The sequence below is a fragment of the Trachypithecus francoisi genome, unplaced genomic scaffold (genome assembly GCF_009764315.1).
Source record: "Trachypithecus francoisi isolate TF-2019V2 unplaced genomic scaffold, Tfra_2.0 Lachesis_group1, whole genome shotgun sequence".
NCBI lineage: Eukaryota > Metazoa > Chordata > Mammalia > Primates > Cercopithecidae > Trachypithecus > Trachypithecus francoisi.
This window is the reverse complement of record NW_022681454.1, coordinates 93,972,560-93,996,508: the sequence shown is the minus strand read 5'-3', so window position 1 is coordinate 93,996,508 and position 23,949 is coordinate 93,972,560. Positions and strand designations below refer to the sequence as shown.

The following is a 23,949-nucleotide window of genomic DNA, read 5'->3' as shown; positions in this document are numbered from 1 at the left end:
CATGGACATTTTGTTTAAACAGAAATAAGTATTCGCTTGAGCTTTATGGTGATTAACAGTAAGATGCCTGGGCTCTCTTATTTTCCATCCGATTATCATTATCTGCAGCTGAAGATCAAGCCTTAAGGGGCTGCTGCAGGCACCGGCTGAAGCTGAAAGAGGTGTGCATTCACGTGCCTGCTCTTCTCATACTTTCCTTGGCAGCAGAATCAGGATAATTGTACATTTTAGATGAAAGAAAGAGAAAACAGAAAATTGATAAAGCTAGACACTTTTCTGTTTTTAGGGTCCTCTGCCTTTGACTATAATGAAAAGGAAACTATCAATCACTCCTTGCTATGCCTACCATCTGAAGTTAGGTGCAGAGGGAATTACTCTGTTGAATTTGATGTGCATAAAAGAAGTTCTGTGTATAAAAATGAAGCTAGGAAAACCTCAAGATCTCAAAAGAAAATATGCACCAGAGACCATGAACCAAGGAACAAACACAGGAGGATAACCGTTTCAGATAAATGAGAAGTCTTCTCTTCACTAGTTTTCTGTTATGAACCAGATGCATATTTATTGTAAAACACAATGGCAAGAATGTGCTTTAGGATATAGTCGTACTACAAAGCATCCCTGCCCTTCATGCAGCAAACTCTTCATTTCATTTACTTCTCACTATGTTCTGCAAGCTGTGATGAGCTCCACTTTAAAGATGAAGAAACTGAGGCACAGGGGAATTGGGTTCCATAGCCAAGGTTTCACAGTTAATACTTTAGCAGGGCAGAATTCAAACTCAGGCTTTTCTGATCATAAAGCACTTTCTGCTTCCTAATGTGCCATCCTCCTCCATCGCACCAATGCACAAAGCAAACCTCTGCCTACATATTATGGTGCATTTTTGGACACACTTTCTATTGCTCACTAAAGATCCTTTCTATCCACACATGATACAAGACAGAACTTCTTTGGGAGAAGACTCCTGTGAGGACATCAGGAGCTGTGATGTTACTATGCATTTGTAGGAAAATTCTGAGCATTTTTCTCCATTTTCCTTCTCTCTGATTCCTTTTATTGCATCGCAAACTGGGTATGTTTCCAGCTGGATGGTATCCAGCCGGTCATCTGTGGATGTGAATTGTCTGAAGGGAGGCGTGAACTTAATTACATGTGGCATAGTGAATGTGACAAGAGAGGTCTTATCATTACGGAATATGCTCTAAGCGAAAGTGCAAGCTGGCAGCTGAACAGCCTGAATGAGCCACAGAGATGGGACAAGCCGTCTCTGACCAAAGAGGGTGCAGAGCTGCAAGGCCGTGCTCAGGATTTCTGCCTCTCCTGCTTCACAGATCTCTGGAGAGGTGGCGAAGCCTTTGTTTTCCTGGTGGATACAATTTCCACAATTAATGCTGCTAACATGGGCCTTTTTGCCTTGTTTCTAGTAGCAGTTTGCACAAGTGAACCCGACCTAGACTGAAATTTTGTCCTGTATCGATTCTTGTTGGAAAACAATTTGAGGCCGGGCACGGTGGCTCAAGCCTGTAATCCCAGCACTTTGGGAGGCCGAGACGGGCGGATCACGAGGTCAGAAGATCGAGACCATCCTGGCTAACACGGTGAAACCCCGTCTCTACTAAAAAATACAAAAAGCTAGCCGGGCGAGGTGGCGGGCGCCTGTAGTCCCAGCTACTCGGGAGGCTGAGGCAGGAGAATGGCGGAAACCCGGGAGGCGGAGCTTGCAGTGAGCTGAGATCCGGCCACTGCACTCACTCCAGCCTGGGTGACAGAGCGAGACTCCGTCTCAAAAAAAAAAAAAAAAAAAGAAAACAATTTGAGTTGAAGATTTGAAAGTTGATTTTCCCTTTTCTCTGCATTCTGTACTCACCTCGCAGTTTTATCAAAAGGTGAATAAATCAATTTAGAAATTCCAAATACAACGGTAAATAGAACACCTTTTTTATAAACTGTGGGGAGCCGCAGAGCTTCTGAGCAGCTGAGTGACACAGGAATAGCAGTGCTTTTTAAAGATTGATTCGGTGACAGTGTGCGGGATGCATCGGTGGAGGGAACAGAAGGACTTGCCCAGAAGGCTTGGTGCCTGGGTGGGCCCTGGCAGTAATGCAGGTGTGAGGAGAGAGGAGGAGGAGGAGCCAGGCCGGAGGGTGAGCCCAGGTTCCAGTCTGAGAGAATGGGGAGGGTATCAAGAGAATCTGTTTCAGAAAAGACACTATTTCACAGCTTGCTAGAAGTGTTGCAAAGGAGGGGCAGAACACACAGAATAGATTCAAGAATCAAGCCTGGGGCACTGTGAGAATTGTAAGAAAGGTGTGAGAAGCAGCGGTAGCTCCGGGGGAGAGGACAGATTCCAGTTTGAATGCGTTCAGTGTGAGTGGGAATGTGGATTCCTGCTAGGCACATGGAAGTGAAGTCATGGCAGGGAAGGAACCTCCAGCCGAGAACATGCAGGGGCAGAAAGAACTGGGGAAAGAACTTTAAGAAATAGTCCTACGAAGGTTTGACTGTGATGAGAGAAACTAGACAGAACATGTAAGGATAAGGCTAATGAATAGTTTGCATCTAGCACAGGACTTAACATATTACGGTGTTAGGAGTAGTGGCTCCTCAATGAATATTTCTGAATGAAAGTATGAAGGTTTGTAAGGGTAGCAAAAAAACCCGTGGTATGAGTAGGTTCTCAAAAATCAAAGGTAAAGAGAGCTCCAAGATGGAGCCTTAACACGAGGTGTTATTAAAGTAAAAATGTAAAGAAAGAGGAAGAACAAAAAGATTATTAGATTTGTCAACTGTGGGACATTAGTGGCGTTTAGGATTTTTTTTTTTTTTTAATTGGTGAAATCTCCTTAGCAATGGTTTAAGATGTGAAATAGTAGCGTGGCAACTGACACTATCATATATATCTATTAAATATAAATAATACAGTAACGTGTGAGGATAAATAAAGGTCCAAAATTCCTTATGTAGGTAATTGTGTAGAGATAGATTTGCTTATCATGTTATTTTTTGGAACTTTGTAAAATAGTAGCTGACATTATTCTGTCTCAAGGAAACACAGTGATCTTTCTCCTTTTAGTAGAGTCCTTTCTCATTCATGAGCCTCAAGTTCCTCAGTTTGAAAGAAGAGCTATAAAAAGGCTAACGGTGGGAGTTACTGAGTCCAGGTATATTTAAATCTTATCCTCATACTGGTCTTGACAATGTTCATTTATTGAAATCCTACTTATAAAGAAATTCTTCAAGGTAGTTTATGAAAACACTTCTTCTCAATAAGAGGAATAAATTTAAGTAAGTGGATAAAAAGGTAAGAAAATAGGGAAAATAAAGTTATAAAAGATAAGATAAAGTAGGCGAGCAGTTAGAATATAAAATAGTTGGTGTAATTCCCAGCACATTTGCTAGTACCAGGTCATGAATTTACTATTTTTAAGCCTTTCAAGAAGGGGATGTGTTAAGTTACAAGATCCGCATGTCCATGAGGGAAAAAAATATGCTCAGAAGAAACTCAATTATTTTTCCTTTGGTTCCTCATAAAGAAGACATTTTGCGAATGCAGTGAACAGCATACTTAAAAGAAAAACAGCAATGAGTTTCAAGGGCCGCTTCTATCACTGTCCCTCAGTGGAGGTGGATAAGCATAATGCTTATCAGTTCTGGCTTAATCCAGGAGTAGATTTTGGCCTGTCTAGGGAAATGGTGGCACGCCCTTCAGAGTGGCTTTCATAAATATTATTTTTGCACAATTGAGTTTTTGATAGCAAGTGAGTTAGATATTCCCTGTCAGGTACCTAGAGTGCAAATATTTCAAGTTGCCAATTATGTGTGAAGACCTGTGCTTTAAAAGGCAGCTGAGCCTAGGGTGGGATTATCATCCTAAGGGACCAAAGAAAAGACATGTCCATCACTAGAAGGCATCTCCTGTTCCCACAGAGGTGGATGGAGACAGATTCTTTCCTTGAGCCTGCTCTAGGAAACAGACAGGAGTAGTTTCGCAAGGACTTAAACCCACTCTAAGCAACCCAAAATACAGCACCGTGTGAACGAAATTAAATGATTTGTATTTGAAATCTACCCAGCTTTGCATCCTTAGGCAAGTGTGTTAATATCTGTAGATTTCAATTTCCTCTTCTGGAAAGAGGTAATAGACATACACTACCTTACAAGTGTACCATGACCAGCAAATGTAAAGGCTTATGTGAAAGTTTTGTAAACTATGCACTCTTGATTAGAAGTTCTCCTCACTGATAACAACAAGCAAAGGATGAGAAAATATTTCTGACAGAAAACTGAAATTTCTCTCTGTGGGCTTTGTCCTAGAGGACTCAGCACCCATCCATCATTTACTGGAATATTATCCTTGTTGGACTTCGGAAAACATTTAAAATTTTAATCATTGTTCTTTGCTGAAATTTCTACTTAATTGCTGCTTCTGCAGCTAATTTTTGTTCTATGTTCATTTCCATATCATCTACAATTAATATTTACAGACTGCTTGAATTGCTTAGAAAACACATAAGACGTAAAGAGGGAAGCTGTTCTCTGCAAAAACATGAATCCGAGATATTTATTTTCTGCTATTTTCTTCTGTGTCATTTAATAGCTTCCTTCGTATAAATAAAGGAAATGTGTTACACATTCTGACCTTAGTTTTCACATAGTTAAATCTTGTCATGCACAACACCTTCCATAGATGCTCAGATATTTCCAGTTTCAATGCTCTTTCTCTCATCTTAAAAGCCTATAAGAGAATCTTATCATTATTTCTTCTTTGTTTTTCATTCCCTGGTAAGAATTCCACTTCACCACTTCCCTATTCATTACATTCTTGCACCTCACTGGGTTAATAAATTCTTTTGACACCTACTACCCCTCCTTCCTCCCTCCTTCCCTTGCTATCCCTCCTCCAAGAATGGTGCCCATCAATATTGCATGCCAGGGGTGTACTTGGAGAGTACAGGTCTGACAGCTCCCCAGTCCAGCAGGGAGCCTTCTCCCTTCTGTTCCAAGTCAGTGATGAGAAGGACCCCTCCTCCTTCCTGCCTCAAGCACCGGCTGCTAACACCAGACTGAGAGATAGATGTTTCCAATCCCCAACTATATTGCAAAGACCACTTGGAATAGATTCCACTCTAGTCTCCTTTCTTAAAAGTTTAATGTTCACTTCTCAAGGTACACTTGTAAATGGAAGGTAAGAATAGTGCTCAGAAAAATGCAATCAGTGTTTCTGTTCCCCCTCCAGGATACAAAAAATAGAATTAAGCAATAATGAAGTCACCGCTTAAGGCAGATAGTATAGTGTTAACTATGATGCGGTGAAAGTAGAACTTGACTTGTGTTCTAAGATAATGAATTTCAGACTGGAAGAAGGACAAATTAGGTTAAGAGAAAGTGAAAACCAAGGTGGTAATGGGGATAGTAATGAGGTCTCAGGTTGCTCCCAATAACCCTGTAGTTCCAAATGTAAGTACCTTCCCAAGTACCTAAATAACTTTAGATTTAATGGGGGAAAGGGTATTGTTATTTAAAGAGAATGGAAATGCTATTAAAAGACTAAAAGTAGGTAAAATTTGTGTTGGTTTTCTAAATAGCAAGAAAGAAAAGCCATAGGTTGGTGAGATCCTAGTGCAATTTTTGAACAAGAGAGGAAGCAGTGATAGCCAAGAGTTATTAAAGGGAACAGATACCAAATTTTAATTGTGTTCTCAGAACTAATAGTCAACTGTGAAAGCTCTAAGACTTAAACTTGCTTGTGAGCTACCAAGTTAGCTGCTACAGTTGTATGCATGCTGATAAAAGACACAAGATGTATGGATCAGAGACAACGGACAGCTTATTACCCACAGCGATACCATTATACAGAGTACTATCATTTTTGTGCCAATTTTGTGAGCCCCATTTTAGAAATGGTGATGCAAAAATGTTCAGATAAAGTCTACACACTCAATGGTTGCATTCCAGAAAAGGACCTGTGAGCTTAGGGAACCTGAGTCTTCTATAATGAGGAGTAGACATGCCTGCCATTTGCTCCAGAAGTAGACATTGTCTTTATCTTTCAAGGTAATTGCTATACAAACATCCATGCATAAACATGAGAAATCCATGGATAATTGTCTTCCACCAATATTAAAAATAATAATAACTGCTACCATTCATTGAGTGTTCAACAAGGGTACCCATAGATAAAAGCTAACTTCTGGAATATGTAATAAATAATGGGTAAACCACAGACAAAAACTAGAGAAAAATCCATTTCAAGTGACCATTGCAATTATAAAGGAGTCGTATATGTCCCTTGTGATGTATATGTGAATTCAATCAAAAGATGTGAACTGAACAATGTCTATTTACTGGGTTTATATTTGGTGGAACTAAATAGCTCAAAGTATTCATGTCAGACTGGAAAGAGGTTTCAAATGGTGTCATTGAAAAGGTCTCTGCCCTTGCTCTATTCTTGTGTTGCAAAGTTATCAATGGTTAGAATGCTCTATTCTTGTGTTGCAAAGTTATCAATGGCAAGCATATCAGATTTAGGGAGGAGAAAAGACTAGAAGAGATAGCCAGTGTTTGGAGGGAAGATACAGCATTAAGAAATAGATGAACCAAAATTTACTTTGAAACTATGAAGTGCAAATGAAAAGCTAAATATAAATTTATGTACCTAGGTTTAAAAGCCATCATTACAATCATGGAACCAGACTTAGCCTAAGAACCACATCCTTAGACTTAGCCTAAGAGCCTTTCATGTTAGGAATACTTAGAGTGGTTAGCTTTAACAAATTTCTTAACTTCCTTGGAGCTGCATTGCTTCATTTTATAAAGGAAATGCTTAACCATACTATCTCCATCTTCCCATGTAACTGGAGCCTGCTAAATAATATTTATAAGTAATTCCTTGATTGGGAATAATCAAGAGCAACAATTTTATGAGGCATGAATATAAACACAGATTGTAAATCAAAGAAAATGCTCTCTCATACTGTCTATGTGAGTGTTGAGTTCAAGATACCACTACTTTAACGAGGACCTGGAAAACAGTGACAAGCATCCATATGAAAATGAAGATAGAAACCCAAGGAGAGATCTGGAAAACATGCTATTCCAGCTGAGGCTGGGAACATTGAGGTTGTTTGGTCTGTAATAAAGAAAACTGTAGAGACATCATAATGATCTCCAAGTATATGAAACAATGTAGCATTGAAAGCAAACCAAGGATATGTACCGAGAAATTTCAGGAAGTCAGGCTGTGCTTATTCTAAGTAAGAATATTTTGTAAATTTGAGTTTATAGTAAACGAGGTGAACTTTTAGCAGTGGTGGACCACAATTCCAGATGTGTCTATAGCACTAACTATATATCAGCCATGTTGTAGAGGGGTTCTGGCTGGATGGAAGGTGCTGCCCAATGACCACCAAGGGCCCTTCTAAAATTCTGTGAGTCCATGATTTCAAAAGCTCTGCTATTCTGATTGAGGAGTTTGAATATTGTCATTGAGAGGGCATTTATGTTCATCTCAGCACCAACTAGCACTTAGTTGTGAGACTTGGGGCAATCCACTCAACACCTTTGGAGCTGTATCTTCACAAATTTACTGATGGGTTAGGTTAACTTATCCATTTGCTTGTTGATTACAGTCTTGCTAGGGAAAAGATTTAAGGCAATTTTTATATATAAAAATAAAGAATCTGCATTTTTGGGATTCTTTCTCACCAGATTCTCTAAGTATGAACTATACAAGTAAAGATACCTCATTTTAAGTTGCTGTATAAATACAGTTCTATATTCTTTGTAGTCATATTTGAAATAATGAATCTGCTGTACTAGCCTAAATTATTCCGGAAAGTCATTTGGACTAAGTTTAGTTCTAGAGTGTCCTCATTCTGAAATGATTTTTTAAAAGTATTTTTCAAGTCAGGTCCTGAAACCACAAAAGTATTTAAAACCCTGTGAGACCAGTGGCAAGAATTATCAGAAAATCTGGTTATATAACTTCATAGGGACTCTATTCATTCTCATTCCATCTTGAAAGTGTCTGTACATAAATTCAGAGGAAGCTACCACAAAAAGACCGGTGTCGGAGGGAAGGGGATCAAAGAGATGCTGGCAAATTTATTGTTATCATAAAGACTTCCTGTCCTGCAAGATCAAGGTCTTGATATAAAGAGCATTTAAATCTGCATCACGCATTTCCTCTCCCAACACCCCAGAAAAAAAAAAAAAAAAAGAATTGCAAGAGAAAACTACTTGACCTGTTTGCATTCAGAACCCAAGTGTATAGTTCATAAATACAATGGAAATGTCACTGATGCCATTCTCTGCTCTCCTCCCAGGCCACCCATGGATGACTCTCAGACACTTTTGACCCCTGTGGTGAGCTGTGGGCCCCCAGGAGCTCTGCTCACTCGGCCTGTCGTCCTCACTGTGCATCACTGCGCAGACCCCAATACCGAGGACTGGAAGATACTGCTCAAGAACCAGGCAGCACAGGGACAGTGGGAGGTGAGCTGCTGTCGGGATAAAGATGCTATTCAAGAATAATCCATGCAGATAAGTTGGAGCAATTAGGGGAGGCCTATTATTTATAAAGCAAAACATGAGTGGAATTTTAGCTCACCCTCAAAATGAGAGAGAAACAGGCAGGCAGACTAGTTCCTGAGTGTTATATCTTCTGATTGATAGGCTCACAGAAAATGATGGTCACTCATTAGATAACTCATAGGAAAAGTGCACTAAGAGCTGTAGACATGTTCTTTTCAGAATATAGATTATATATATGTATATATATTATGTGTATATATATAATATATACATATAGATGTCTATGGGGTGACTCATGCCTGTAATCCCAGCACTTTGGGAGGCCAAGGCAGGTGGATCATAAGGTCAGGAGTTTGAGACCAGCCTGGCCAACATGGAGAAACCCCATCTGTACTAAAAATAGAAAAATTAGCTGGGTGCAGTGGCGCACGCCTATAATCCCAGCTACTCGGGAGGCTGAGGGAGGAGAACCACTTGAACCTGGGAGGCAGAGGTTGCAGTGAGCTGAGATCACACCACTGCACTCCAGCCTGGGCGACAGAGTGAGATTCCATCTCAAAAAAAAAAAAAAGTACATGTATATATATATGTATATAATTTGCAGACACAGAAATGTTGCAACTGGGTCAGAAAATGTTAGGCACTTACTTGCAGACATGTACCTGGGATATAGTTCTTGTGAACTTAAACTTGAAAAACAGAAAGGGTATGTCTCCAAAGCTCCACTAGAAGGAAGAAAATCCGCAGCATTCTGGCTCTCTGCGACTGTTGCCATCATAACTTCTTAAAGACAAGTCCAGTTCTTTATATTAGAATCCCCCACTTAGCATCTGTATTTCAGTAATTTGTTTATCCAAAAAAATTCAACAATTTTAAAACTATACTTTATATTTATAGTTGTATAAAATGTAAAACATATAAAATAGGAAGTTATAATATGCAAAGTATATATTATATGCTTTGTGATTACTTATGATAATTTTTTAGGAAAAAAAATTTTAGAAAAGATACACATGAAGATTCCAGCTCCTGATATTTTAAGAAAATATTGTATTAGATGTAGAAGAGTAAGAGAGCATCCCCGGGATTCACTGGGATTTCCCTCCTATGGGCATGTTCTACTCTTGACCATATCAGGGGATCACTACTTGCCAAAATGTACATAATAAATAAATAAATATACTTTATGCCGAGTTAGGACCAGATTTAACCAGATCTAACTTTAAATCTCTTTAAGCTTCAGATGATGTATCTGAAAAACATCCCTGTCTTAATCCAAAGTGATCCTAAATTGTTTGCATGATTCCCTTCCTATTACCCTATCCATTTCTGGGTTTGAGTAGTGACAATAACAACAACAGTAACAATAAACTGAGCAGATGAGGAAAGTAGAAGAGGACAGTCCTCATGAAAGCCCCCTTGTACTTGTGACTGACTGGGACATGGGCATCGTTACTCTTTGGCCACGTCTTCTAGGGAGCTTTCTGTACCATGTCACCACTAGGGGATACCGGAGGGTTTCCTTTGTCCTGGAGAAAGCAGCTTCTTTCCAGGTGTCCTTTTGGGACTGAAGTAAACCTGGAGGTTCTGAGCTTCTTTCTCTCTTTTCCTTTTTAGAGGCTTCCTCTGGGGGCATAGTTTCAGTAGAAGAAATTATTTCACTGATGCTATTAAAACACAGCTCTTATTATAGCTCAGATCATGTTGCAAGGCCTAATGAATAATAACCTAGGTGGCGACCTCTTTCACATCTTTGTGTAGCCCTCTGAACTAAATGTATAACAAAGTGTTCATTCACTGTTTCAGCAAATGGTTGTGGGACACTCATCCTGAGCCAGGCCCACTGGAATACAGTGGGAAGCAAAGTCGACATGATTCCTGCCCCTGCAGAGAGACTGACTGACTCTGTCTCTGACAGTGCAGAGACTGACTCATGCTCACGCGTGGATTTCTCCTGCCTGAAATTTTCTTTTAAATTTGAGTTAATTAAAAGTTGGAAGATTTCACATTAAAATCTGAACTTCCAGCCTGTCTTGGAACATGTGAGGCTTTGTCCATACTTGGCCTGCATTCCTGCATAGCAGCCATAAGCCAAAGCCCAGCGGAGGCTGAGCTCTTTAGATAGGCACGTGCTCTGGTGCGCCACAGCCTCCATCATTCCTCCTTGTCTGTGGCCCTGCCTGCTTCACATGCCTCTGCCACCTGGTTGCCCCAAGATGCATTCGGAATCCCAACCCTTGGTTTTTGCATCCCATACGTGGTCTTTCGGCTAATGTATTCTGTGGCCTGAACCATATAGATGTATCAAAGCTTAATAGAATTAGTAACTATTTTTTTAAATAAAAATCACTTCCATTTATTTTTATTTCATGCTAAATGTTTTCAATGTCTGAAAGAGTAGACTGTTTAATGACACATAAAAAGTAACAGAGAAATGTATCTTATGTGTCATGGAATTTGTCATGTCTTGCTTTTCTCAGAACCTGACAGCCAAGATTACTTAGAAAAAGCAGTGTATTTCTTTAGGAAGAAACTGTCAGATGAGTTTTGAAAGAACATAGTAGAATTGCATATTAATATATCATTGCACAGTTCCTTAATTTATCTAATTCTTTTCACACATACAGATTTTTAGGGAAAATGTAGATTCTTAGAAGATCAAAAGATGCAAACTGAAGGACATCTAAATAAAGAATATTCTCAGTGTAAAGACGATGGTAGAAAGAGATACAATGATGAAGAACTTAAGTAGACAGATTATAAAATCTGGGAGAGAAAAAGGCCAAGTAAAGGATAGGTCCGGCTCTACCCACTGCCATTCAGCACCATCCCTGGGGGCTGGCATGAGTCCTGGGTGGTTTAGCCATGGCCCTTCCTTTTTGTCCCCCAGGATGTGGTGGTGGTCGGGGAGGAAAACTTTACCACCCCCTGCTACATTCAGCTGGACGCAGAGGCCTGCCACATCCTCACAGAGAACCTCAGCACCTACGCCCTGGTCGGGCATTCCACCACCAAAGCGGCTGCGAAGCGCCTGAAGCTGGCCATCTTTGGGCCCCTGTGTTGTTCCTCGCTGGAGTACAGCATCCGAGTCTACTGTCTGGATGACACCCAGGATGCCCTGAAGGTAAGTGCCTCCCACCTAGCCTGCCCTCTTCACCTTCACCTGGAAGCCAAGGTTTTGCACGGCTGTGCACACCTGGAGACGTGGCTGTGTGTGTGCACCCAAGGGTGTGGACACATGTGTTTGGCCCCGAAGGATGCAGTTAAAAAAGATAGACATTTCTCTGAGGCCATGCGGATATATGAGCTGTTTAAACTGATTCCTCCCAAGGGCTACTTTGTTTACCTTCCTTGATTTCTTTTAATGAAAAATTTAGAAGAATTTGGCAACGAGACCCGGGGATGGTAAATAATCTGCTTCCATGTTTATCTCAGCTGCGTTCTTCCTATAAAAGGAATTGGCATAATTGCTCACACTATATGTTCCTCTGGTGTGCTGCTTCATTTATATGCTTTCCCATTCTTTTTATGAGGGCTGTGAGGGAGCGGGTTAGCATTTGACAACAGGCTGCTGCTTTGCAGAATAAATGAGCTTAATTCCTGGTGTGATTATTGCCATCCATTTTATCCCATTCGAAGCTTTAAGGGATATAGTAAGTGCCTTTGAAGAAGTTATGATATAAAAGGAGGAATAAAAGAAGTATGCCAAGGTTGAGGAGGTAAGTCAGAGGGTGAGAAATGCCACAGTGGCTGACATGCAAAGTGCTATGTGGGAGCTCAGGAGATGGAGGCATCATTACTTTGAGGAAATCTGAAAAGGAGCTAACATTTGATGATTGGCCCTAATGGAGGATTAGGTTTTGACCAGCAACAGTGAAGGGAAAAATACAGGATTTCTAGGTGGAGGGAATAGCATGAATAAACACAGAAGTAAACAATAAATAAAGACCCTTGGCCGGGCGTGGTGGCTCACGCCTGTAATTCCAGCACTTTGGGAGGCTGAGGTGGGTGGATCACGAGGTCAGGAGATGGAGACCATCCTGGCTAACATGGTGAAACCCTGTCTCTACTAAAAATACAAAAAATTTAGCCAGGCATGGTGGTGGGTGCCTGTAGTCCCAGCTACTCGGGAGGCTGAGGCAGGAGAATGGCATGAACCTGGGAGGCAGAGGTTGCAGTGAGCCGAGATGGTGCCACTGCACTCCAGTCTGGTCGACAGAGCAACACTCCGTCTCCAAAAAAAAAAAAAAAGACTCTCTACAGGCATATTATTTCTGGTAAGATAAGAATTTTGTCGGCCGGGCGCGGTGGCTCAAGCCTGTAATCCCAGCACTTTGGGAGGCCGAGACGGGCGGATCACGAGGTCAGGAGATCGAGACCATCCTGGCTAACACGGTGAAACTCCGTCTCTACTAAAAATACAAAAAAAAGCTAGCCGGGCGAGGTGGCGGGCGCCTGTAGTCCCAGCTACTCAGGAGGCTGAGGCAGGAGAATGGCGTAAACCCGGGAGGCGGAGCTTGCAGTGAGCTGAGATCCGGCCACTGCACTCCAGCCTGGGAGACAGAGCCAGACTCCGTCTCAAAAAAAAAAAAAAAGAATTTTGTCTAGATAGACCTTCACGGCAGAGAGAGAAGTTAAGATTCAGTTATTGAGTTAATGGGGATTGGATAGGTTTAAACAGAAAAAAGGCATGATTGAAAATACATGTTAGAAATATCAGCCTGACTTCTGTGAAAAGGTGAGTCAAAGTATGCAGGAACAGGTGATGGAGCTGGATGGTGATGGGGCAGTGAGATGAAGAGAACAAGCCTAAAAGGTCCTGCTCAAGTGGCCTTTTGAGAATCCCATGATGAACGCTCAATGGGTTGGAGCAGAAGGTCAAGTTCCTGCCTCTAAGTCATAGAAGCAAACTCAGGGGGCAGGAGGCCTTGGCATGTTGAGATGGTGCCTGTCTTAGACAGTTTGGGCAGCTCTGACAAAGTACCACAGACTGCGTGGCTTAAACAACAAACGTTTTTTTCTCACAGTTCCAACACAGACTTCCAGTGTGGAGGCTGAAAGTCTGAGATCAAGGTGCCAGCATGGGTGGGCTCTGGTGAGGAACCTTCTTTTGGGTGACAGGCTGCTGACATTCTGCTGTGTCCTCACGTGGTGGAGAGATGGGGAGACAGCTCTTTGGGATCTCTTTTACAAGGTTACTAATCCCGTTCCTAAGGGCACCACCCTTGTGACCTAATCACCTTCCAAAGGCCTCACCTCCTAATACTATCACACTAGGGATTAGGATTACACTATGTGAATTTGGGGGGGGCACAGACATCAGTCCATAACTGTGCCTTTTCTTTCGGAATACTGAATTAGAGGTATGAATTGGGCATCTATAATAGATGCCCAAGGCACAGTTAGAAATATAGATATGGTTCTCTGAACAGAGAGCAGATCTTGAAATAGAGATTCAGAAACCTACATTATGTTGATAATTGTTATCCACAGTGGTCAGGGAGAATATCAAGAGACAGTAGAGGGAGAAGATAATCATAAAAATAATCAACATGACTGAGAGCTTCTATATGTTTAGGCAAAATTCTAAATATTTTATATTAACTCATTAATCTTCATTTGATCTATAAGGCATGATTATCTCCACTTTATAGATGTATCATCCAAGGCACAGCAAGTTTAAGTAAGTTGCTCTAGGTCACACAGCTGTTAAGTGGAGAAAGCAGGCTTCATGCCCAGGCAATTGGCTACAGCCTGGCTGCTCTGCCCCTAAGTGAAGTTGCTTGAAGACCCACACCCTAGAGCCTGGGGACCAAGGAAAAGCCCTGGCATTGCAAGGAAGGAGGAAGGGCAGCCGGCAAAGGAGCTAAAGAAGGATAAACAGCCAGATTAGGAATAGAAATGGAAGAAAAATGAGTCAAGGAAGCCAAGGAAAGAAAGTTTTTCTGAATATCAGGGTATTTCCATCTGGAGCTTCTGTTCAGAGAGTAGTGCTTGGTTATGAACACTGAGTGTTCCAGGATAGGTTCCCTGGGAAGCAGGCTCCAGGCGAAAAGACTGGAGAGGGCACGAGTGCAAACGGGAAGGTGAGCTACGAGCCTGTTGCCATCATCGCCTCACCGTGGTGGATTTGACCAGCATGGTCTTGGGGAAGGCATGAGACCTTCTGGGTCAGTGCATATAATTTTGATAGTCAAGCCTGTAGGATTTTCTGATGTTGAATAAAAGTTGTGAACACACAGCTCTAATGTAAAGCTTAAGGTTATTTCTTTTATATTCCTTGCAAATGTGATACATCCAAAGCACTGTCAGGATAGGAATCATGCTAGGTTTAAATTAGGGAAAATGGTATCTGTAGGGAGCTATGGAGTCTGATTAAGGCAAAGTTGTTCAACAGTTCCAAGAAAAATCATTGCAAAAGCATACATAGAAGACCTACATCATATTTGAAGTGTTTGATTTACATATTTTATATTCACACACATAGTTCTCTTCCCAGGCACCTTGTCTTCCCAACAAACACACACAAATACATGCAAAAATAAAATATTTTATAAAAATAATTCTGATTATTATAATTAGTGAACTCAAGACACAAATGGTCACTAGTGAGAAAGACTGATGAACAGGTTTAAGCAGCAAAAACAACTCAAGAGCAGTCTGTATCGTGGTCAATGCTTTCTAAATAGACATTTATAAATTGTAAGCATCTGGGGATCTAGCACTTAGCCTGAAACAAACATGAATAATGGATGAGGCTTTCTTGCACCTCATGGCCTTTTAATAATGCAGAAATACCAAAATCCTACTTATAGGTAAATGGCCTCTCCAACATACCGAAGAGACAATTATTTCAGTCACGCCATCTCTTCCTCACACCCACGCTTGAATTGAAAACTTCGGGCTGATTAGCTCAAAAAGCCCTTTATTACTAAAATTCTGCCTTCTTGCCACCCTGTTAATGTTCCCACCATACTATCTCCCATCTCGTTGCTTCTCTAACCACTGTTGCCCAGAAATACTTCCTCTTGCAATGTCCCTCCCGAAGGCCTCCTCCTCCTTCAGGCCTGCCCTCCTTCTGACTCACCCTCATGCTCTTCCAAAATCAGGAATTCTCAGTGCACAGAGGAAGCAGGTGGAAGCTTTTATAAAAACTCACTCCAGGGTCTCACTCCCACAGGTTCGGATCTAACTGGTCTGGGTATTGGGGTGTTTTTGTTGTTGTTGTTGTTGTTTTGTTTTGTTTAGCACTCCCTGGGTTATTCTATTGTGCCACCCAAGTTAAGAGCTATTATCCTAAACACTTTCCCAAATCTTTCTGAGACTAAAATTCTACTAAGAACAAACTTTCCTACAACCTTACATCATTCCCTCCCCCATTCCTCCACCTGCTATCATTAACTGCCAGTAGATCTTCCTGGTAACACCTCACAATACCTCTAGTGAAGACTGCACCCCCTAACTAACCCAAGGCCAAGAGGAGATGTACCAGTACTTCTCATACCCCATGACCCTTTCTGGGGCATCTCTTCACTGCTCAGGCTGGATGGTTCTGCTGCTGCTCATGCCCACTTCAGTTCCTTTGCACAGACCTCTGTGGATCCCGCCCTAGCAGTACTTGCCTTGTGGTCTTTCTTTCCATCCATTTTATTCCCATGATTCTCTCAAATTCAATGTCGTGACTTAAATCACAGTCTCTCTGCCCAAACTTATTCCAGTAGCCTTCACATAATCTTACATTATCTATTCACTCGTAGAGATGTGCTCTGGATTTCATCTTCATTAGCAACTGCTCCACTGCCAAGATCTCCACCTGTCAAACTCCCCCTTTTTGACCACAACCATCTGACCTTCCATCTCTCTCTTCCGCAAGGTGCATGGAAGCTACCCTTTGTTCTTAAGGAGAGGGTCCCTCACTAGGTATGGTGGCTCACGCCTGTAATCCCAGCACTTTCGGAGGCCAAGGCAGGTGGATCACCTGAGGTCAGGAGTTCAAGACCAGCCTGGCCAACATGGCGAAACCCTGTCTCTACTAAAAATGTAAAAATTAGCCATGTGTGGTGGTGCACCCCTGTAATGCCAGCTACTGAGGAGGTTGAGATAGGAGGATTGCTTGAACCCAGGAGGCTGAGGCTACAGTGAGCAGAGATCACACCACTGCACTCCAGCTTGGGTAGCAGAGTGACACCCCATCTCAAAAAAAAAAAAAAAAAAAAAGGAGGCTCCCTCAACCTGCTGCAGTTTCCCAGTCCACAAATCATTCCCTGCTCTTACTCACATCTTCAGCAAACTTACTTCCACACTCTCATCATTATGAGCTGCTGCAGGCTTTTCTAATTTCAATAACCAAAGATACCCTCCACTGAACAAGCCCGCTACTTCTACTTCCAGGCTGATGAGTTTTTATGAAAAATCATACATTTCTGATTGGGTCTATTATACTCTCAAGATATCTATTCTAAGGGATGCCTTCCCTGCTTCTCCTTACTCCTTTTATTTAGCTCTTCCTGACTTACCCCGATTCCCACAGCAGTTCTTCCAGGTCTCTTCCGCTCTCAGGAAGTCCCTGGCTGTTTTAAAGCCCACATTGTGCCTAGCAGTGATCTAACCACTCAATGAAAGCTCCCCCAGCTGCCGTTCTCTATCCTCCAAACCTTTTATTTCAGCCTCTTCTCACTTCATCTGACTCTGATGAAAAGGATCTCTGCTTCCTTGTTTGTGCTTTAATCCAATTCCTGACCTCCTCCATCTTCAGCATAGCAAATGATGCCTGAGGCTGCATTTACCAGCATTTGATATTTTCTAATAGTAATTGCCATGTGCTGGGGATTCTTTATAAATTGCAGAAAAATCCACAGAAATGCTGGACTAGGGCAGAGATGGAGGCCCAGTGGAGTACTTATTCTTGGGGAATAAATCCAGGAGAGCTATTGCAAAAAGACTGCCCCGATGTCTAGAGCTGTGTATTTCAAGAATATTAATTATCACTTTTTATTGTATGTGGTTATATTATCCATGTGGATAGATAATACATTTATTTATATTATATGTAAATATATATTATATATTATTTATTTTATTATATAGACAATATATATAATAAATACATATTTATTATATTATTATATTATAATAAATATATATACATATAATATAAATACATATATTATATTATATATTTGAATATACATAATATATATTATATATAAAATATATTAAAATATTTATATATATAATCATTATATTAATGTATGATTATATTATATATTTATATAAGTATATATTATACAGATATATTATTACATATAATATAAAATATAAATATATAATTATACATTACATAAATATATATATTTGTACATTTATTTATATTATCCATATGGATGGATAATGCAGTCAGTCTTAAGCAACTGTGATGCATTTTTTCTTCTTCCTACCCACCTCTTTGAGCTTGGCAGCTTTTGTAACAATTTTCCAGAGTTTTGTTAAGCCTTGGGGCAAAGTGGTCACCTGAAATTTAAAAGCTGTGTTTAGCAATTTGAAAGCACTGATACAGAATTAGCATGTTGGCAGTGACTACCAGAGCAGAAGTCAAGGCTGATGGATGACAGTGGAATTATTTTATACCTTTCAGGAGGGCTTTTTCCTGTGCATGTGCTTGAAGGACCACTGGGAACAATGCTCTAGTTGTGTTCACATAAAAGGATAAAGATGCTAAGAATTGTGAGAATAGTTTGGAATCAATTCAAATAGAGAGGTCAAGTCTATTGAAAAGGTTGAGTTTGGTGTATCAGAGCTTTTCTTTTCCCCCCGCGCGTCTTCAGGTGATTAATGAAAAAGGTGTTTTCCTTTCATTATTTGCAAAGACTTAAATCCTAGTATAAATAGACCAACAATTAACAGAGAGCAAGGTTATATTTGGAGTAAGTTTAAAAACACCTACGGAGAAACATACATCTATGTGGAAATAAGTCATTTCTGTCCCAGTATCCAAAGGGTACAATACATGAGAGTCTCTTTCTGGAATAAAGGGTTTTATACTAAACTCTGAGATTCAGAACATAAAAAAGGAGTTATTTTCATACATTATGGGCAGTGTATGATGTTTATTGAATTTCTGACAAATGTATATGTGATACAAACCAAATAATGTGTGTTAACATAACCTGGCTTTTTTTTTTTTTTTTTTTTTTTTGATGGACTCATGGGGCATGGAGAAGATCTTCTTTGGATAAATTTCATGTGCCCTAATCCCAACTGTAAAAGAGTAACTCTGTGAAAGATTGTATTATGTGAAAAGAGAAGAATGAAAGAAACACTGGAAGGTGAAGAGAGAGAAAGGAGGTTGGCTGAAGTCTAGCTGAGAATTGTGTCATGCTCATGTTCTTGGGCCACAGTCGTGGACAGTCAGACGTGGCTTGTTACAGGGAGAAGGTGGTTATATTTTTATCCTGTTACCTGTCACCTTCCTCACTGCTGTCCCCCTGGAATTTCCTCCATGGCAAGTTGTGACCTTACTGAACTCTGAACTCCTCATGCTTGCTTCTTCTAGGTCTTCTAAGGCCGATCCTCCCTGGAATTATCCTAGTAAGAATCCATACCTATTCTTATAGTTCCCACAAACAACCTCAAAAATAGCCTTACCTGTATACTTTCAGGATCCTGGCCTCTGGAGTTAAACTAATATATCCATATGTACAACATGTGTATTAGAGACCAACAACAAAACATGTATTAAAGGTTCCTAGTGCATCACGGCTGCTGTGTGTATAGGAGGGAGCATGGTACGACAGGAAAGCTGGAGTCAGGCTGGCTGCTGCGACTGGCTCTGCCACTTAGCAGCTTGGTGGCCCTGCTCACTGAATTTGACCTCTTAGGACAGTAATTTGGTCTACATCAAGGACTCTTTGAAGTTCTAAAGGAGATCAAAGTTATTCAATCTCCTGGCACAAAACAGACACCAGACACTGTTCGCCATGCCTAGGTGGGCATATAGACTACAGTGGCATTTTGAAGATAATGGCTTAAGGAAGATATTAAATCTAACTGGAATCTAACTGTGAGGTGAGTTTCAGGGTTGGTAGCAATCTGGCTGGTTAGATATTTAGTCATAGGGATCTTTTTGGTGCCTCTAAATTTACCCTATTTTTTATCATCTTCTTATGAAATCTGGTCCTGGGTCTATCATATATCTTAGAAACGACTTGCCATGTTGAACTTACTTTTTGAAAGAGAAAGAAAGAAAACAGAAGTTGTGGTATGCGGAGTAACAACCCCCCCCACCACCACCCAAGGATGTTTACACATTAATATTCAAAACCTGTGAGTATTTTACCTTACATGGCAAAAGAGTCTTTGCAGATATGATTGTGTGATTTGAGGAGATTATCCTGGACCATCTGGGTGAGTCCAGTCTAATTACATGGTTTTGAAGGTGGAGAACTTTTTCCAGCTATGGTCAGAAGGGGATATGACTGTGGAAAAAGCTCAGAGAAATCTGTCATTGTTGGATTTGAAGACAGCGGAAGGGGACCATGAGCCAAAGAATGTAAGAAACCTCTGGAAGGTGGAGAAGACCCAGTACAGATTCTCCTCTTGGGGCTCTGAAAAGGAGGGCAGCCCCACTGACACACCTTGATTTTAACTCAGTGAGAACTCTGTTAGACTCCCACCCTCCAGAACTGTAAGAGAATCAGTTTGTGTTATTTTTTAAGTCACTATGTTAGTGGTAATTTCTTATGGCAACAGTAGAAAACTAATACAGAAGTTTAAAAACAATATGTTAGCAGGAGAAAAGAAACACAAGATGACTTCGGAAGTCCTAGAAAAACCTAAAAAGTCCTATTCCTAATACATAGATGTGAGAGAGAACTGTTTCCCTAAGAGCATGCCCAGAGGCAGACAAGTGACACGCTACTTGCATGAGTGTCACCCCTTGGCATTTGGCTTTAAAAGTGTCACAAACTGCCCTGACTGTGCAGGCTGGAAGTGGCAGCTCAGACCAAGCATCCGCGGCCACAGCAGCTGTGGGAACAGCAGGCAGAGCCCTAGAAACGCAGCAACTTGACGGGGAGGTGTTTGCAGATGGGCACCAGAGTCCAGCCTTGGTATTATTAGGGAAGAAGTAAGGCAGACAAACTCAGGGGGAGAGCAGAGCACCCTGGCGTGAACACAGGAACGGAAAGGAGCAAAGCCAGGCCGGGCGCCAGGGACACTGACCCGAGCAGGTGGGAGAGGCTGGGCTGACAGTCAGATGTTCTCCACTGCCCGGCTCAGCAGCCTGAGGCCCAAAATCCGGAGAGGAGGAGACAGCGCGTGGGGGGCTGAGAGCAGCGTCGCTGAAAAGCTGGCAGGGAAGAGGAGAGAAGGATGGCCACTCTTTTTGGCCTCTGCTTTGGTGGAGTACAGGCCCCCACAGCTATGACAGAGACAGCAGTGACAGCCACCATAGCAAAGGCACAGATTTCTCATCCCCAAATGACAAGGGCAGGTTTTCCACACAGGATTAAAGAATGAACAGAAGAAAGGCAGGTTCCATGAAATGGCAGATGTGATTTTTTTTTAAATACCAGCCAGCACAGTCATTGAGGGCTGGCCTTTTGAGGTTTCACATGAGTGGCATGCAGCACGTTTGCTGGTCTGTTCTTTGTGTCTGCATCCCAGAATCAAGGTGAAGGTGGGGCACTGTTGCAGTACAACTCAGCCTCCTGTGCTGGCTCCAGCATGGAGAGCAGTTCTATCTCTAGGAGCCAGAAAGCCGAACCAAACCAAAAAACAGCCAGAGTGCGAGGCTGTCTGCTGCTTGGCTTCCTGCCTTCTGTGCTGTCCTCTCCGTGTAGCGATCTCAGCGACTTTTCCTCAGTATCTGCCTCCACCTGCTCATGCTCCTGCTGCTGGGGCCTGGCCTCATGGCAGCAGTAAATCCAGCCAATGTGTGGTTCTGTGTTTCTCTCAAACATGAAGACTGCCTGGAGAAATAACATCCAGAAACAATATAAAGAAAGAAGCTAGGGCCGGGCGTGGTGGCTCATGCCTGTAATCCCAGCACTTTGGGAGGCCGAGGCGGGCGGATCATGAGGTCAGGAGATCGAGACCATCCTGGCTAACACGGTGAAACCCCGTCTCTACTTAAAAATACAAAAAATTACCGGGCGCAGTGGTGGGCACCTAGTAGTCCCAGCTACTCGGGAGGCTGAGGCAGGAGAAAGGCGTGAACCCAGGAAGCGGAGCTTGTAGTAAGCAGAGATCGGGCCACTGCACTCCAGCCTGGGCAACAGAGGAAGACTCCGTGTCAAAAACAAAACAAAACAAAACAAAAAAAAACCCAAAAAACTAGCAGAATGAAACACAACCTGGATTTCACTGCCTTCCAGCCTTCTCTTCAAGAGAGATTTCAGTGGGTTATATGAAACTTAACTTTAATCATTTCTTTCATCCTTTCTGTAGCCTGTACTGCTTCTAAAAAGGGAAAGAAAGAATAACAGAAAAGTAGTTGGAGAGAAAACAAGACAGAGGCAGAGAGGGAGAGAAAGAAGCTATGGACTAGATAATCCACAAATAACATAATTGCCCCTTGAAAAACTGGAAGTCATAACACATGCCTTGAGGAAGAAGGTGGTGTAATTTTGGGACAGTGGTGTGAGAGAGGGGCAAGTTGTTATGCAGGGCAAGGGTGAGCAGAGGAGGAGGTGAGCAGAGAAGTAGGGTGAGCAGGGGAGGAAGGTGAGCAGGGGAGGAGGTGAACAGAGGAGGTGAGCAGAAGAGGTGAGCAGGAGAGGAGAGTGAGCAGGGGAGAAGGTGAGCAGGGGAGGAGGTGAGCAGGGGAGGAGGTGAGCAGGGGAGGAGGTGAGAAGGGGAGGAGATGAGAAGGGGAGGAGGTAAGAAGAGGTGAACAGGAGAGAAGGATGAGCAGGAGAGGAAGTTGAGCAGGAGAGGAGGTGAGCAGGGGAGAAGGTGACCAGGGGAGGAGGTAAGAAGGGGAGGAGGTGAGCAGGGGAGGAGGTGAGCAGAAGAGGTGAGCAGGAGAGAAGGATGAGCAGGAGAGGAGGTTGAGCAGGGGAGGAGGTAAGCAGGGGAGAAGGTGAGCAGGGGAGGAGTTGAGAAGGGGAGAAGGTGAGCAGTGGAGGAGGTGAGAAGGGGAAGAGGTGAGCAGAAGAGGTGAGCAGGGGAGGAGGGTGAGCAGAGGAGGATGTGAGAAAGGGAGGAGGTGAACAGGGAAGGAGGTGAACAGAGGAGCAGGTAAGCATGGGAGGAGGATGAGCAGGGAAGGAGGGTAAGCAGGGAAGGAGGGTGAGCAGGGGAGGAGGGCAAGCAGGAGAGGAGTGTGAGCAGGGGAGGAGGGAGAGCAGGGGAGAAAGGTGAATAGAGGACGAGGGTGAGCACAAAGTGGGGTTGGTGGGGAGGGCGAGCAGAGAGTGTAGGCAACAAAGCCAGGGTCTGGAGCACTAGCCTACCAGACCTGCTGTGGGGCCCTAGCACCTCACAATTTTTTGCACGAAATCACCACTTTGCAGGGCCCTATAACTCAGCTTCAGCCTGGACCCTGGGGGCAGACTTGTCATACTCTTATAGATGTACTTCAAAGCATCCAAGTATATGCCACTCTGTTGCCTGGGGGCTCCCAGTGAGCAATAGCTGTGAGCCTGATACTTAATGGAAATTTGCCCAGGCATGGAAGGAACAGGCGGAGAGAGAACAAGAGAAGCAGATGAGGCAGAGGCAATCTAACCCGGACATAATGCAGAGTGGGAATCTCGGGGGCTGGACAGGCCAGAGTGGAGGAGTGGCTTGGCTGGCAGTTGTATCCTCCCCCCTGCCTCTCTGTCAGGCCTTAACAAGGGGAGATCCTCTCATCTAAGAGCCTGGAAGCATTCTGGGTACACGCCAGAGGTGCCTCCTTTGTGCACACAAGCCTTTAAAACAGCCTGGATTTATTGTGGCTCTTAAGTGGCCCAGGCGAATGGCTTGGCATGGATAATGTCTTGGTTTAATTGGTTATTGTGAAAGCTGCTTGTTTCTACTGTGGAATCTCTTGTCCCTGCCTTTGGAGCAATCCCTCACAGGCTCCCTGAATCAATACAGCCCTCACTTAGGGCTGGCCAGTTTGCTTTGGAGGCGGCACCCGCAGTGGGGAAAGAGGCCCTCCCACAGGATTGCTCAGATCCCTGGCGGACGCTGGGCTCTGAGGCAGATGGCCTGCTTCTGGTGACTGACGGTTCGCATGTGTAGATGTGCATGGGCTACAGACACCATTATTGATGACCTACTCTTGAGGGTGTCATTTGCAAGGAAAAGTTAGAGGAGTGTAGATAGAGCTGTACAAGGGGGTCTGGGCACAGTGGCTTACGCCTGTAATCCCAGCACTTTGGGAAGCTGAAGTGGGAAGTTTGCTTGAGTTCAGGATTTCAAGAACAG

At 42.6% G+C, this 23,949-nt stretch overlaps 1 protein-coding gene across 1 annotated transcript in view; it reads left to right on the top strand.

Annotated features, from left to right (window-relative positions):
• Positions 1-23,949, top strand: part of UNC5C (unc-5 netrin receptor C) — a 484,018-nt gene that overhangs the window by 437,152 nt on the left and 22,917 nt on the right. Inside the window, exons 12-13 of the mRNA XM_033214856.1 lie at positions 8,328-8,496; positions 11,426-11,659. Of these exons, the coding sequence (XP_033070747.1) occupies positions 8,328-8,496; positions 11,426-11,659 (403 nt within the window). The remainder of the gene's footprint in view (positions 1-8,327; positions 8,497-11,425; positions 11,660-23,949) is intronic.